The 17,218-nt window shown below is 31.3% G+C and overlaps 1 protein-coding gene across 1 annotated transcript; it reads right to left on the bottom strand.

Moving 5' to 3' along the window:
* Window positions 1-25: 25 nt before the first annotated feature.
* Window positions 26-17,199, bottom strand: appl2 (adaptor protein, phosphotyrosine interaction, PH domain and leucine zipper containing 2). Its single transcript, XM_051883904.1, has 21 exons — window positions 17,045-17,199; window positions 15,969-16,067; window positions 13,913-13,972; window positions 13,719-13,790; window positions 13,253-13,340; window positions 12,471-12,512; window positions 12,325-12,383; window positions 12,090-12,236; window positions 10,833-10,915; window positions 10,601-10,753; window positions 10,327-10,515; window positions 8,095-8,137; window positions 7,936-7,992; window positions 7,698-7,792; window positions 6,504-6,653; window positions 6,266-6,321; window positions 4,852-5,026; window positions 4,715-4,751; window positions 4,460-4,612; window positions 4,334-4,381; window positions 26-3,016 (listed from the first exon to the last, which is right to left on the bottom strand). Exons 1-21 carry the CDS (start codon window positions 17,099-17,101, stop codon window positions 2,885-2,887), a joined length of 1,995 nt encoding a protein of 664 aa, XP_051739864.1. The 5' UTR covers window positions 17,102-17,199; the 3' UTR covers window positions 26-2,884.
* Between the last annotated feature and the right edge of the window lie 19 nt (window positions 17,200-17,218).

Here is a 17,218-nt window from a genome sequence, read left to right as displayed (position 1 = left end):
AATAACTGCGGCACATCCACTCACACCATGTTCATGAATGATTTTATTTTTCAGCATACATCATGCTCAAGCTCATCGCAGGTTAAACGTCAGATAGTTACTGAGGCATTTTTAAAGTTTGGTGAACACTTCAGGATCAGTTTGTGATAAATGTAAACAGTTCAACTTCATTCAAATCGCTAGCAAACCTCTTTCAGAACTTTATTTCGACACGTACAGTCGTAACGTTCAGTACAAGCAGATGATTACAGATAAACGAGTATGTACTGAATGAAGCGCTGTGGATGTGCTGCTCCACCTGCACAGACCAAACTGATCACACAGGAAATACTGAGGGGAAAATGCCCTTCAGCACCAAAACAACAACAAAACGTTTGGAAAAACTATTTAGTTTTGTTAGCAGACTCACCCTGAGATAAATTTTTCCACAGAATGAATGTTAAAATATATTCTGCAGGGTTTTTTTTTTTTTTTTTTTCATCTACAGGATGTCTGAATTTCCTATTTCATTTTATGTATTATAAAACTTTCAATGGTATTTAATGTAAACAGACCACAGGAAGTAATGTTGTATTAGTGTTTTTAAATTAAAGCGTTTTAAACGCATCTAAATTGCACGTTTAAAAAAATGACAACCAAAAATAAGAAAAAAAGTGCCATTTTTTTTTGCATTCTGTTGAATCCCAATTTGCATACATGAAAGTAAATACTTAACTGGTGATTGTGAAGTACATTTATGTAGCAAGTCATAAATTGCATTTTGATATCAAGCCCCTTTTTTTTTTAACTCTTTCCCCGCCACTGACGAGATTTTCTGCCAATCTATGTTTTCACATCGTTCTGAATCCTAAATCTTTAGGATTTTCTCAACTTTTTGTTTAAACTGTTGCTGTTTTATGAAACTTACCCACATTCAAGTGCTAATAAAACAAATGCACTATGCGAGAATAATTTTTTTTTCTTCAAAACAAAAATAAAAAACAGGCTCTCTTCTTTGTTTTGATACACTGTAATACATGTTAACCTCATCGTTATTTTTTCCATAAAACTACCGGTGTGTCCGAAATCGCGTACTGCGTACGTTAGGTACTACATTTGAATTCGAACTAACTTCGCGACCGTTAAAATCAAAACATTTAATCAAAGTTGTCCTAAAACCTTCTTATAACAACTTAGTTTCAGGACAACTTTGATGAACTTTTTTTGATCCACTTTAAACGTTGACTATTGTTGTATAAATATAATCCGTAATCGTACTACATCCGCCATGTTGTCATTACCACGTGACCTACCAGCGCGCTTCACCTCCATTCATAAATCCTCTTCCGTAGCCACATTAGATAAAGTGTCCATCAAATGCGCACTTCAGAATCTCGCCGGTAGCAGTAGGTCATCCAGGTACTTTTCGCCTACTGTTTTTCCGGATACTATGAATTCAGACATACTACTCTGTCGTACTGTTTTTCTCATGTTATATAGTAGGGAAGTATTCAATTTCGGACGAAGCGTACTGTTGGTCACCCTTTAAGGCTGTACGTTTAGCAAATATTTAACCAATCTAAAGTATTAAAAAGATATTGTGACTGAACCTCGTAACTCCATTGGATCTTCAATCTGTCAGTCAAACCTCATAACTTCAATCCTGAATGAACTGAAGCGCCGCTGCAGTTTGGACCGTTTCTGCTTGTTTGCAATGCAAGGGTAAATAAAGAACTGTTTTTTTAATAAGTACAGCGTTTTCTTTACTCAAGAAACACATATATATAGGTATATATATTTTAGGTATTTGAGGAGCGGAAAAGTGTGTCTTAGTCTAGCGTTTGTCATCGAGTCGATCATAGCCAATGCAGTCTTCCATAGCCTAAATAGCACAGATATTCATACAATATAGCTAAATCAGTTACCTTAAAATTCATTAATATTTAGGTTTATGCATTTATAAACTGCTGCAGCAGCATTTTACCAACAACACAAACTCCTCTTTCACAGCAATATTAGCTGCATGAATCTATATTTCAAAACTCCATTTGAAATGGTATAGCATTCAAGCAACTGTGTTCAATGTACTGAGAATTGAGATGCAGTATGCAAATTGGGATTCATAGCAGTTTTGCGAGACTTAATTATAAACAGCATCGCAACAAAAGTGGAATGGTAGATGAATGGAATGTTAAGTATGATGTGCTGAAATCAGCATTTAACGTGTCAGATGCATCAGGAACCAAGAAAGTGCAAATAAAGGTTCAGGTTTCACAATGTAGTGTGAAAAAAAATCAAATTTTTCTATATTATGAGCGACAGATTGAACTATTATTTAAAACAAAACCAGTTTGTAGTTGAAACGACATCCGACATTAAGAAACGATTTTAACCATAAAAATACAATGTAAATCAAAATGCAAAGAGATTTGATAAAAGAAAGGCCCTTTTCTTAAAGGGACAGTACACCCAAAAATGAAAAGTTGCTCTTTTCCATACAAGTGAAACTGAAGCTGTATTTTGCCCCGTAAAAGTACCATTAACGTATAATAAAGTTGGTTCCCATCATTTGTCTCATGCACTATATTCAGAGTCATGCAATAACAATGCATGAGGAACGAATCAAATTTGAAGCAGTTATTCGCCGAGGAAATAGTGAGAATTTTCATTTTTGGGTGAATTATTAAGTAAACTCATGTCTGATGTATTCAAACTGAGAGGTTAAACAAGACCGACACCTTTAACCTTCATCTTCTCATCGGGAGCATCTAAAACTGGGTAAGTGTTAAACAAATGAGTGCCGTTCCCTCCACCACCGGTTGCTTTCCTTCATTTAGTCTGTCTGGAGAGAGGGAGGGAGGACAGGAGAACAGCAGCAGGAAATGAAAGTGTGTTTGTGTTCACATCAGGCCTCTGACTCCAGGTCGTCCTGTCCGGATGCTTCCGCTGCGTCTCCCGTCTCGCTCTCCAGCAGCAAAAACTTCCCATCGTTTGTCAGGGGCATTGACTTCAACAGCTGGGCCAGCGCTTCAGGGTCCTGATACACACATGGAGAAACAGTCATGAAAATCACAACATGAAGAAATCAAAAACTGATATTTTTTTGTAAAATATTTTTAAATAAAAAGTTAATATGTTAGTATAAAGATTATATATATATATAAAAAATAAAATACACACACACACATATACACTATATATATGTGTGTGTGTATTTTATTATTATAATTTTTTTTTTTTTTTGACTGATTTATTGGAGCATGTTTTTGCTTTTTGTTTGCATAACCTATTAACTAAATGTAATGACTACACAGTTACTTTCAGGCATAAATATATATGAAATAATATAACAAAATAATATAAAACAATAATAATCTATCCTTATGCTTTAATCCCATGCAATCCAAATTTAATTCAAGTTTATAAATATATAAAATATATGCATTTCTTATAATATACTAATTATGTAAGTTTATAGTTTATATTTTTGTTTATAAATATATTCTTTGTATAATTTTATATATATATATATATATATATATATATATATATATATATATATTCTTCATTTATTCTTAATACATTAATATTATATTATTAATAAAAATTATATCTTTAATATGTATTATACTAATATATTCTTAATTTAATATTATAATTTAATATAAATTAAAAACATTACTATTAATAAAAACATTATCTTTAATATATATTATATTATATTATATTATATTATAATATATTCTTTAATATTTTTATTTAAATATATATATATAGCTATTAATAAATATGAATACTAATGCCTTTCGTATAATATACTAATATGAAATTTTATATTTTTGTTTTGTTTAAATTTTTTTCAAGTTTATAAATATTCTATATATATATATATATATATATATTATTTTATTCTTAATACATTAATATTCTATTATTAATAAAAATATATCTTTAATATGTATTATATTAATATATTCTTAATATTTTTTATTTGAAAACATATATATATATATTATATATATATATATATATATATATAAAAAATTACTATTGATAATAATACCTTTTATATAATAACTAACTTTTTTATTTAAAAATATTTTACATTTAATTTATATTTGCACACCATGGTAAATATATTTTATAGAAACATTACAGCGATATTTTACAGAAACTTTTAAAAAAAATATATATATTTTATAATAAACATTTTAGTAAGTGCTGGCCTATTTTTCACTCTGAAAAAAAAAAAAAAAAAAAAAAAAAACGGGACATTATAGACATTAAATTAATTTTGAATTGTGTTTAAAACAGCTTTTTTTTTACATTTGGATGTCAGATGTTCTGGCTTTACCTTCTTCGCCTCTGAGATCTCTTTCCCCAGGTTTATCGTGTAACAAATCTGAGGAGAAACAGCACAAATTCCAGGAGTTGATCTGATATTAATGTGAGAAGTAAGCGTTGTGTTTAGCAGACTGACCTTCTCTCCTTCAGTGTTACTCTCAAACACGAATACGCTGAAGGAAGGTTCATCGTCGCTTCCGTTGCTCCAGTCGCTCCCCTCCAGAACGAACCCCATCAGCCTGCTGTTCTCCTGATGGGCCGCAAACTGAGTCACATCCTTCAGCTGGAACTGACACATACACACACACACACACACACAGCTGAGATGTTTCCAGTGTTGAGGAGAAGATGCCAACACTGACCACAGTGATAGAAATAAATGAACACTTACACTGATTTTGGTGACTTGCGTTTGTGGATCGATCAGTCTGTCGGCAGAAACACAAACATTTTTAATCCCCCCTGAGAGTCCTGTAAAAATGTAAATATTTGAAACACTCCATTTCAGAAGTGAGACGGCAGACGCACCTAATGCAGGTACTGGTGACCATCAGATGGGATTCGGTGGTTTTGAAGATGTTGTGAATTGCGCGAGCGGCGAGAACCTGCCTCATGGCTTCATAGATCACTTCCTGTGTGTCACCGGCCCGAACGGCCATCGAACCCAAGAACCGCACAGCAAACACCTGCTGCAGGAGGGAATCTGGGATATTGCAGATAGAAAAAGAAAAGATAAATTATATTTTGCAAAAAAAAAAATATTTTAGGAGCATAATATATAATTAATCACAATCCTTATCATAATGTGAGCTTTTACTGTTAATTCAAAGCAATTCAGTGATTTTTAATATAAACAAATTACACATAATTTTTAAACAATATATTAATTTAATATAAATTCATGTAATATTTTATTTAATAAAACAATCTATTTAATATATATTATAGTAGTATATTCTTAATTCATTTAAATATAATTTACATTTAATTTATATTATATTTTAGATAACAAAAAAGAAAAAAGAAGGCTATTTTAAGAACATAATGTGTGATTAATCATATTTCACATGTGAGGTTTCACATTTGAAGGTTTTTCTGTAATTCACAAATTAATGAAGTGATTTTTAATATAAAAAAACTACACATAATTTTTAAACAATATATTAACATTAATATAAATTCATGTAATTACATTTAATAAAACAATAATATATAGTAATATATTCTTAATTTAATATTTTTTATTTTAAATTAATTATATATATATATTAATATTTTGTTTTATTTTTACATTTGTTGGTTTTTCTGTAATTCTAATTCTGTAAAAAATAATTCAGTGATTTGTAATATAAAAAATATACATAATTTTTTTTTAAATATATTAACAGAACAAAATAAATTCAAGTAATATTACATTTAATAAAACAATCTTTTTGATATATTATAGTAATATTCTTAATTAAATTTTTTAGTAAACAATAATATATATATATATATATATATATATATATATATATATATTTGTTTTATTTAAATATATTTTACATTTAATTTATATTATTATATTTTAGATAACAAAAAGGAAATAGAGAAGCCTATTTTAAGAACATACGTTGTGATTAATCATATTTCTTATCATAATGTGAGGTTTTACATTTGTTTTTTTAGTAAAGAATTTATATATATATATATATATATATATATATATATATATATATATATATATATATATGTACAGACATAATAATTAATTATACAATTCAACAAACAAAATTAAAAAGTGATTAATAATTAATTATATATTATTAGTAGCATAATCATTAACCATGTTATTTACATAGTACTCCAAAGTATTTTAAATAATAAAACGGTACATATCTAAAGTGGCACTTTTTTATTAGTGTTTATTTGCCGTCTCAGTACCACTGGTAAATCGTCTCACCATGTGTGTCTGAACCGCTGTCATCATCCTCCGTCTCTCCAAAGGGGTTTGTGCGTCTGTCAGAATACAAGCGGTTAAAACAGAGCAGAATTACCCAGATCAACAAACGAGCACAGGCAGTTAAACTATAAACACGCTGTAAAATCATAAACAGGCTGTAAAATAATAAATCTATAAACACTTCACAAACTGTTTGTTATAGACGGTTTATGTGTTCTAGTGATTTTTGACCTCTGACCTTGCTCCAGCTCGGTTCTGGTCCAGGAACTCGGACACAGGCAGAACGATGTCAAACTGGATTGGTGTTCCCGGGGCGATCAGATCTTCGGGCTCGAGGGTCGCAGGCGGTTTCTGAGGCTCTCTAGGGACCACACCACCTGGTTTCGCTCTACAGATGACAGAAAAACAGACTTTTTTTAAACCAAATAATTTATAAACCTGTATTAACAGATTGCAATAAACTATAAATGTGACCCGTGCTGTCAAAATAAGTCGGAATGCACATGGGCTAATTTCGAGCCACAAGCAAAACAAGTGAAAAATGTCAAAATTGAGGTTTTCATAAAAATGAGTTCATTAAGCCCTCATCTAGTGATCCCAATGCTCCAAATACAATTAAACATCTAAAAGGATCTTTATTTGTACATTTTCTGAGAGGAGCACCTTTCCTTTGTCAATGAAAAATGCCGTTTTTCTCTGCTTGCTTCTGGACGACTGCCGCTTCCCCTCAGTTTGGTATCATTTTAAAACGCTGTATTCCAACTTCGTGAATACTCATTGTGAATTCTCGATGGCATGAGTCTGAACCAATGAAATGTGATTTTCAAACTTACGCTGACGTAAACAAAACGATCTTACTCACGCTGACTAACAGATCCGAAGCGCGCACACAAAGACGCCTCAGACAGCGAGCGATCCCAATATACACAGAATTACAGTATTTCAAAAATCTGTCTTGGCGAGTATTCACGCAAATATGATCTGTTACGTCTTAAGTGAACATTTGGTTAACTGTTGGGGAAAAACATCTGATCCGTGTGGTACAGTAGATCAATATATAGGCTGTCTGTTTCATTAATATTAATCAAACAATTGTGGAATTATGGAAAAAAAAAAAGTTGAATATTTATTTTTTTTCCTATAGATATTTGGTTTTGACTTGCCAAATTTGACGGTATTACCAGGGATTTTAAGGCTAGGTGATTTTTTTTGGGAACCTTCAGACAATTTTAACTTTGCTGAATCTATCGACTTGAAACAGCTGGAGCTCAGTCATTTTTTGTTGGATTTCAACAAATCATACATCGAAAATAATAACTCATTTTTGAATATGTGCTCGTGACTCATTTTGCCAGCACGGGTCACAAATATAGAAGTGAACTGGAATGAAATAAGCGTTTAGTCATCATCCTCAGATATGAACTATTAATACCGGTCTGGGTTAGGAGAGCCTTCAGCTCTCTTCTCAAAGCTGGTGATGGGCGTCACAGCCTGGAGGGCCGTCTGGTGCAACCTGATCGCCACAGCCTGAAAACAACATCACAAAATACTTCAACACAACAGCATAATTAAATAAATAATATATATATATATATATAAATATCTTATATAATAAATAAAAAATAGGCAGACAGATAGATAGATAGATAGATAGATAGATAGATAGATACCTCAGGATTGTCGGTTAGATAAATCTGTCTGGAAATGTTGTTCAGGGTGCAAATCCACTGTGGATACAAATGAAAGAAATAAACATCATAATGTTGTATAAATCAATCTATAATTAAGTCTGCATTTTGTAAAACATCTTCACTGAAGCGTGTAAATACCTCCTCATATTCCTTCTTACTCTCGGCCTGAAGAATCAGAGACCTGAAATCAGAGTGAGAAACAGCGATGGTTACGACAGCGAGACATCAGACCTGTTTCTGAACTGACAGTGAGAGCGGACGACTCAGTGTGAACATCAGGAGAACCAGAGGAACATGATCACATCTTCTTCTGTTAACACAGCAGAGATCAGCTCCTCTCTCTCACACACACACACACACACACATCAGGACATCTTTAATCCATGTTTAATGATTCAGCAGGAAACTGATCATGAAGGAGTGAGACTGATGGATCAGAGGAACGCTTCCTTCAGCTCTATGATCCATATTTTTGGCATATACCTATCTATTTAACAATGACTGAAGTTAAAACTGTAGGCCTGGTTTCACAGACAGGGCTTAGATTAAGCCAGGATTCGGCCTTAGTTCAATTCGGACATTTAAGTAGCTTTTATAAACATCCATTAGTAAAAAAACATTTCTGGTGTGAATCTCTAGACAAAACAACGGCTCTGACTTATTTTAAGATAAGTTACTTTCAGTTAAAACAGCTCAAACATGCATTTTAGTCTGAGACTAGCTTAAGCCTCGTCTGTGAAACCGGGGGTAAGAGTGTTTTAGTTTTGTGTGTTATGTAGTTGAGTCAGACGTAACCTGCGGTTCAGTGACTGAATCATCAGAGCCGATTTAAACTCAAAATCAAATGACTTTAATCCAGCGATGGTAACTGACAGTTTTGCATTTGTCAGATGCTTATTTAATATTTAATGTCTTAATTAAAAAAATCTGGATATTTTATTTTGATTCTTTTCTTGAAAATTATTTTTGTGAAATAATAATACAATAATAATCTAAAATAAATAATGATTTTATTCACAAAATACAGTGAGTTAATACTATTTTATTTAAACTTTTAAACAAGTTTAGTCACATATTTTACGATTTTTATCTTAAGATATTTACTTTTTTGTGTGTAATTTTTCCAAATCTATCATATATATATATATATATACACACACACACACACACACATATACATATACATATATATATATATATATATATATATAGATAGATAGATAGATAGATATAGATATATTTATATATATATTAATTTTAGTATTTTATAATAAGTATATAATTTTAATATTTATTTAAATTGGAAATATATAGAAATATGTTTATATATTTAAATAAAGATAGCTTATTTTACTTTTTTAGTTTTATTAAATGAAATGTACTTATTAAAATATATGAAATTATATACATTAAATTATACATAATTATGAGTGCTGTCAAAATCCTAATTAATCTAATTTAACATAAGTTTGTGTGTATACACACATAAAAAAAAAAAAAAATATATATATATATCACAAATTATATTTACAAACTTTTATGTTAGATGTGATTAATCAATTTGACAGCACTAATAATTGTTATAGTTATATAATCATAATATAATTATGTATATATATATATATATTTTATGTTAAGATTTATTTAAACTGAAAATATATGGATACATATATGAATATATATATATAATAATAATAATAATAATAATTAAATTTTATTATTTAATATAATTATTTTATTAAATAATATAATTATTAAAATGTTAATAATCTATTTTTTAAAATATATTAAATTAGGGATGCACGATATATCTGCCACCATATCGGTATCGGCCGATATATGTTCATTATTAATGTTATCGTTATCGGCCCAGTAAGAAAATGTGTCCGATATATTAAAGCCGATAAATCATGGATTATTTCCTTCAGCTGAGACACTTCAGATGTGCACTGTTTACCATGATGGTTTTGAATTGCATGAAATATGATTGAAATCACTTCAAAAAGGAAAATAAGGTTAAGTAAAACATGTACAGCACAAGTCTGTCATATTGGCTACATAAAATTGTAATGAGAACATTATAACTGTGTGCTTGGGACATGAATTTTGTTTTTGTAATCAGCCTCTCAAAAATTATATAAAAATTTGGATTTAGATTTATCGGCCAATATATTGGTTATCGGCTTTCAAATATAAAGAATTATCGGTTATCGCTATCGGCCAAAATTTTCATATCGATGCATCCCTATATTGAATTATATATAAATTATATTAAAATATAAAAAAACATACATTAAATTCTATATAATTATAGTTTCATAATTATGATAAAACCTGACTATAGACTATAAACACACACAGTTTCCGTACGTTTTTCCGTTGGGTGAAGTGATCTGGAAGCAGTAGCGGCGGTCCTCACACTCCACGGCCATGACAGAACTGTTGTCCAGATCCAGAACCATCCCGCCTGCCACTGCGCCCCGCGGCTGACACATCAGATTCCCCCCCTGCGTGAAGAAAAACAGCCGGTCCCACGCCGTAGTCACCAGCCCCGTCTTACTGCAGGACACACAGAGTTCAGCATGTTAAACTACAAACGTCACCTGCTAACTTGATCAAATCTGACAGATGAAGTGATCCGTACTTCCTGATGTTGAGGTAACCTGCTTTCTGGATGAGGGCGCGATTCACGGGGACTTGATCGTGATCCGGCATGTAGGCGGTGTCATCCACGGACAGGAGCTCTCTCTGAGACGAGCGCATGACCTCTGCTTCGACCTCTAGCTGAGACTCAATACTGAAGAACAGACAGAGAGCGTGAGAGAATCACAGACAATCCGCACATATGTGCTCTGAAACAAAGACAGCTCCTTTACCTCTCATTCATGCTGGAAACTGAGCTTAGAAAACTGTCCATCTTCTTGGACACCAGCTCCATCCCCTTCTTAAAGAAATTTATCTGTGGAAAACCAATCAGGATAGAAGATTATTCAGCTACACTGACTATAATGCACACAAATAACACTTAAACTGAAGCAAAAAGTCATGAGAGGTCATGCATTAGTCATTGTACCACAGTTAAGAGCTGTTGTTAGGCATGTCGCAAAAGAAATGCACAACCTTGAGTGTCTTATTGCTTTATTGCTTTTAAAAAGGAGCTGTAACAATATGATAAAAAGACACCGATGTTTAAGAAATAACTGAAATAAATATTTATATAAATATTAATATTCATAAAAAAAGATACCAAGCAAATAAAATAGTATGTTTGAAATTATTTTATTCAGTAATATAAATAATATAAGAATTTTATTAATAAAAACTTTATTTTATTAATAAAAAAAGAATTTAATATGAAAACAACATGAAGGTTCAAGAAATAAATTAAATATTTATATAAATAAAAAAAGATACCAATGTAATAAGTAATATAACTAATATAATAATAATAATAATAATAATAATTAATAATATGATACTTTTATAATTAAAAATAAATTTATTTTTCAAATTTCTCTACTTGTAATTTAACATGATGTTCTGGAATAACTAAATTAATTTCAAAATAAATAATATTTATCTTAAAAACAAAATTAAAATAGTATTTTTAGAAAATATTATTTTGGAAAATAACATTTTTTATTAAAAATACAAATAATTTTTTTTTTAAATAATTGAAATAATATGAAATAATATGTATATTATTATTAATAATATTTAAAAATACCAAGAATAAATAAAATTATGTTTAAAATAATTATTTTAATAACTAATATAATAATTTTATTATTAAATTTAAAATTAAATTTAATATGATGTTCTGAAAATAAATAATAATATTATCCAAATCCAAATAAATAATAATATTAATCTTAAACATGCAATTAAAATATTATATGTTATTATATATTATATTAAAAAAAATTATTTTTGAAATTATTATTATTTAGTATCTCAAAATATTTTAAAACAATTTGTTTAAAATTAAACACCTCTAGACTACATGCATTAATTAATGTGTTGTCGCAAGTGTGCAAATATTATTTGCAACAGTTCTAAAACGCAGCTCATCCAGGAAAGAGTAAACCAGTGCTTGATTTTGTTTGTTGTGACGTGACAGGCAGGTGTCAGACCTGAGCGTGTGTGAATCCCAGCATGGGCTCCAGCATGGCCACTCTCTTCCTGTACTGCAGCGCGTTCAGAGCGCAATAATACTGCATGGCGGCCTGATGCTGCTTCCTGCGGGAATACGCCACCTCTCTCACCACCTCCGCTTTTATCTGTCAACACACACATTTAACTGATCAATGCTGGATTCTGATTGGTGGGTTACACATAACAGATCAGATACTTCACATCAATATTTACCTTTTCATTTTCTCTTTTTTTAGGTAAGCGACTATATTTCACCATGGCAGCTTCATGCTCTGAAGAGACAGAGGTAAATGTGATTTTCATTCAGTATTTTTCTATGATCTATGATTAGTAATAAAGAGATATTATTAACTTCATACCATCACTGGCAATGCCGAATATCTCCTTCAGTGTGCTGATCTCTGAAAACATATGGATAATCTGACACGTCAGGTTTCACTTCATGGGATCATATCATCGAAAACAGGAGTTTCAATTTTTAAGAACATAATACATATAAAAATAATAAATATAAGAGTCTTAAATGTACGGTAAACATCAGAGAGATGGTGAAAACGCTCATGAAATTATTAAAAAAAACACTGATTGAGATATGAGTGATTTAAGGAAAATGTAACATTTTATATTTTATAAATATATATATAAAAAAAACAAAAAAAAACGTGTGTGTGTATTTATATGAACACAATAAATATACACAGTACACACATATATTATGTAAACACAAACTTTTATTTTATAATATTAATTTAAAAAACAAGCAAACAAAACAGTATTTTTGAAAATATTATTTTAATAAGTGTACTATAAATAATATAATAATTTTATTATTTAAAAACAAAAATCTAATTTGTCCACTTGGAATTTAACATTATGTTTTGGAAATAACTGAATTAATAATAAAATAAATTAAAATAATTTAAATACATTTTTTTTTTTTTTTTATAAAAATAAAATAAAAAATAATCTAACATAAGCGGTAAAATAAATATATATATATATATATATATATTTAAAATAAAAAATAAATAGTATTTACTTATCAAGAAAGAAATTTGATACATTTATTTATCAAAACTAAATAGTAAATAAAGAAATGCTACACCAGTGAAGAACAGGATCTTTAAAGTGAGTGTTGTACCTGTAAGGTCCTTCTCTCTGAACTGCACCATGGGAAACACCATCTTGTCAGCGATCTGAGTGGCCAGTTCAGTGTGCAGAGAGTTCAGCTAGAGAGAAATTAAAATATTAATAATAATGTTATTATTCAAATATTTATAAAATATTACTGTGATGTATTGTTTTAACAGTATAATAAAAAGAAAGTGTCACATTGAATAGTTGCCGCTTTACTTTACAATCTGAACAATATGAACTTAAATTCTGCAGTATGTGAGGCAAATGATAAAGGTCATGTGATCTTGCTGAAGGTCATATGATCAGGTGATCTCGCCATCTTGGCAAACATCAAACAACCTGCATGAGAGAAGCAACCCAGACCAGCTGCCACACGACTGATGGACTCGCTCTGACCGAGAGACCCCGCGGTCACACACACACACACACACACACACACACACACACACACTCTGCAGGAGTCTCCTCACCTCTTCCACGCTTTTGGCGAAGTGCTGTAAAGTGTTGATCACCTCTTCATCGCCTTTCGCCAGAGCAAAATTCTGCACTCACAAACCATCATGTCAGATTCATCCATAACACATCTGATATTCAGACATTCCCAGAACTCATCACGGCTGCTAATGCACCGCTGCAGTTTACAGAGGAAGTAAAAATCACTCACCTGTTTCTCATAATCCAAAAGCTGTTTAGAAAGCTGTTCTGTCGCCAGAGCCATTTCATTCTGCATACAGGAAACTCATTTAGTCAGATGAACAATCAGAGCTAGCGTGAGTTTCTTTGCATCTCAGGAGGAATCTCATACTAACACAGTAAAATGTGAAAATTCTTTTCAGGGAAACAAGCTTCTTAAAGGGGCTTATTTCACTCAAAAATATTAAATATAAAGTAAAATATACATAAATAATATAATATATAAATATATTTATATTTAAGTAAGCAATTAGGTACGAGAGGCTGTGCTTATTGTGAATAAGTCACGGCTGAAGGGCGTTATTAGGCACGTGACCCCTTCTGCCGTGACTTATTCACGATACAGCACTAGCCTCGAGTACCTTATTGCTTTTATAAAACGGTTACCACACAATACAAATATTAAAGCCAAAAATATGTATCAATGCAACTTTCATGAAGTAAACTTTCACTAAAAGCCTTCCTTCCGCCGGAAAAAATAGTCCCTGACCGTGAACAGCAACAGAAGTTACATCATTACGCCATTTGATGGTGGCAAAGACTGTCTTTATGAGTGTGTCAGTCAGTAACGAAGACTTTTACATTGAAAAGACTGAATTGTGAACACGCAGCAAGACGCAACTGACAAATGCTTTGACTAGCGCTGTCAGTCACGGGAAAACCCCTTAACTGTTAAAAGGACAAGATAATACATAGGACTGACCTGAAGGAAAATGCTAAATCTGAATGCGGGTAATAAACTCGCTCACTCGATCTCTTTCTCACAATACTCTTCTACATAATACAGTAAGCTTCAATGAACAATATCAACTGAGAACAAAGAGTGGTTGCTAAGGGTGTTGTGCAGTGATACACAGAACCGTTAAGTGAAGCGGTCATAGCCGTGTTTTATCGTGAATAAAACACAGCGATTGACCAATCAGAATCAAGGACAGAAACTAACAGTTTTAAAAATATATTTAAATATTTGCTATATATACACATATACATTATATATATATATATATATATATATATATATATATATATATTTATTTATTTTATTTATTTTTTTTGCCAAACAGGAAATAATTATGTGAAATCTGAATATATAAATGTAAATCCAAAAATATAGTTATAAGTCTAAATATAGATACAAATCTATCAAATTTATGAATATATAATCTTGGGTTATAATAATTTATTCAGGATTCACAGTTATATATTATATAAATATAAATTCAGAATTCTAACTACATTCAGGATTTACATATTCATGATGAATATATATATATATATATATATATATATATATATATATATATATATAATATATATATATATATATATATTCAGATTTATCTATATATTCATGTTTTACATTTATATTGAGTTAAAATGATATATACAGGATTTAAACAATATATTCAGATTTTCAGTCATATATTAAGACTTATAACTACATATTCAGATCTCTAACTGTACATATTCAGATATATATATATATATATATTCAGATTTACATTTATACAGTCAGATTTGCATTTATATATTCAGAATTATAACAACATATTCAGATTTTCAGTCATATTTTAGGACTTAAAACTACATATTCGGATTATATATATATATATATATATATATAAAAATATATGTTATATATTATATTTATATTCAGATTTCATATAATTATTTACAGTCTGGACTGTCATAAAATATAATTAAATTTAAAGACAACAATCCATTTAACATTTATAATGTTCCATATTTCCAAGCATAACAGCATATTCAGTGGAAAATTATGGATTCTAGATTCTATGCTGTGATATTATTGGTTGTTATTTTTTCCCCACCCCTGCGGCCTTGATGACATCAGCAGAAAAGAACCTTTGTTTCATAAGTGGAGAAAGTTTGCAAAAAGTTTGCATCTTTTTTCTTTAAAATAACATGCAATGATAAGTCGTGCGCAATAAACTGAAGACAGATATAGTTCATTTCGATTTTATGTTGCCTTCGCTGTTGAAGTCGATGTGAAAATGTGTGTGTACCTGTGCTCCAAACACTCTTTGCATAGACTGCAGCAGCTGGTTTGTGTAGTTAGTGAGTGTGCCTGCATCCTCCTCAAACACACTGAGCAGGGACCGCGTCTGTCACAGAAAACACAAACGTCAGTAAATACTCCATATTCACACAGTGCTAAATGAACCCAATAAGCATTCATGCAGTGTGAAGCATGCTGGGTGTATCCATAGGTGTGTTCTGTCAGGAATCAGCATAGACTTCTGGGTGTGTTTCCAACTGCAAACAAAGTGACTGGCCGGGCGGAGACCAGCTGTGGGTTCATAATCTCAAGCACAGAGCATTATGGGGTATGACTCAGTCACATAACTCGTGTGTATGAAGTAAATCATTAGTTCACTGAGAATATCACAAGTATGTGGGATAGGCTGCACGGTTTGAACCGCAATAACATAGCATGCAAATTAGGGCTAATTATCATTTTTGCATCGCCAATAATAATCAAAACCTGTTGCAAGAAACATCAATGTTATGTCAAACGTTTATGTGTGTGTTTCACCTGATTATTTGTTGTTTCTGATCTGAAGGTGATACTAATATATTCGATCTATTACAGCATATGTGATCTCATGAATCAGACTTTTGTGGGTTTGACCAACTAAACAACATCTCTCTCCTCCCATACAGGCCCTTCCATTCACAACTCCACTGCCAGTAACACATTTACAGCTTTAAAGCACCAAAGCCGAAAATAAGACGCGCGTTTGTAGCGTCACATGCACGTATGTTTGACGCGTCTCTCCTTTATAAACATATGATCAACATACGTGCAGGATGTGTCTCGTCTCATCTGTGGCCCTTATCTGATAATAAAACATTTGAATAATAAACTATGCAGGCAACTTAACGAGCTGAGGTGATTCTCTACTCAACCGTGCACTTAAATGTACTGTTTTATTTAGATTAGCTCGCACATTCGCTCTGTGGCCAGCGACATACGCGCGTCTCAACAACTACATCATCGGTTTTGCAACGCAAAACGCACAAAACCAAACAGTTATGAGTACTAAAACATTGAATAAAGATCCAGGAAACAAATGTTTACCTGCGGACTGTCCTGCAGGGCCTCCTCGAGTAATAATTTGTGGTGTACGGCAGGCATCTTTCGCGTCGGAGACGGTGGGAACGGAATACAAGGATGAGGACTACATTTCCCACCATGCAGCTGCTCAAAGACGATCCGGAACTGCTTTGGTTGCATCCTGGGAAATGCAGTCCT

The sequence above is a fragment of the Ctenopharyngodon idella genome, chromosome 24 (genome assembly GCF_019924925.1).
Source record: "Ctenopharyngodon idella isolate HZGC_01 chromosome 24, HZGC01, whole genome shotgun sequence".
In the NCBI taxonomy this organism is placed as follows: Eukaryota; Metazoa; Chordata; class Actinopteri; order Cypriniformes; family Xenocyprididae; genus Ctenopharyngodon; species Ctenopharyngodon idella.
Note: the sequence above shows the minus strand (reverse complement) of the source record. Positions and strands in the feature narration are given on the sequence as shown.

Excerpts from the sequence above, each read along its gene's own strand:
- appl2 (XM_051883904.1), bottom strand. The coding sequence starts at position 17,101 with ATGCCTGCCGTACACCACAAATTATTACTCGAGGAGGCCCTGCAGGAC. Across the intron at positions 13,341-13,718 it reads TCGCCAAAAGCGTGGAAGAG|CTGAACTCTCTGCACACTGA; the intron begins GTGAGGAGACTC and ends ATTTCTCTCTAG. Across the intron at positions 7,993-8,094 it reads GTAAGAAGGAATATGAGGAG|TGGATTTGCACCCTGAACAA; the intron begins GTATTTACACGC and ends TTGTATCCACAG.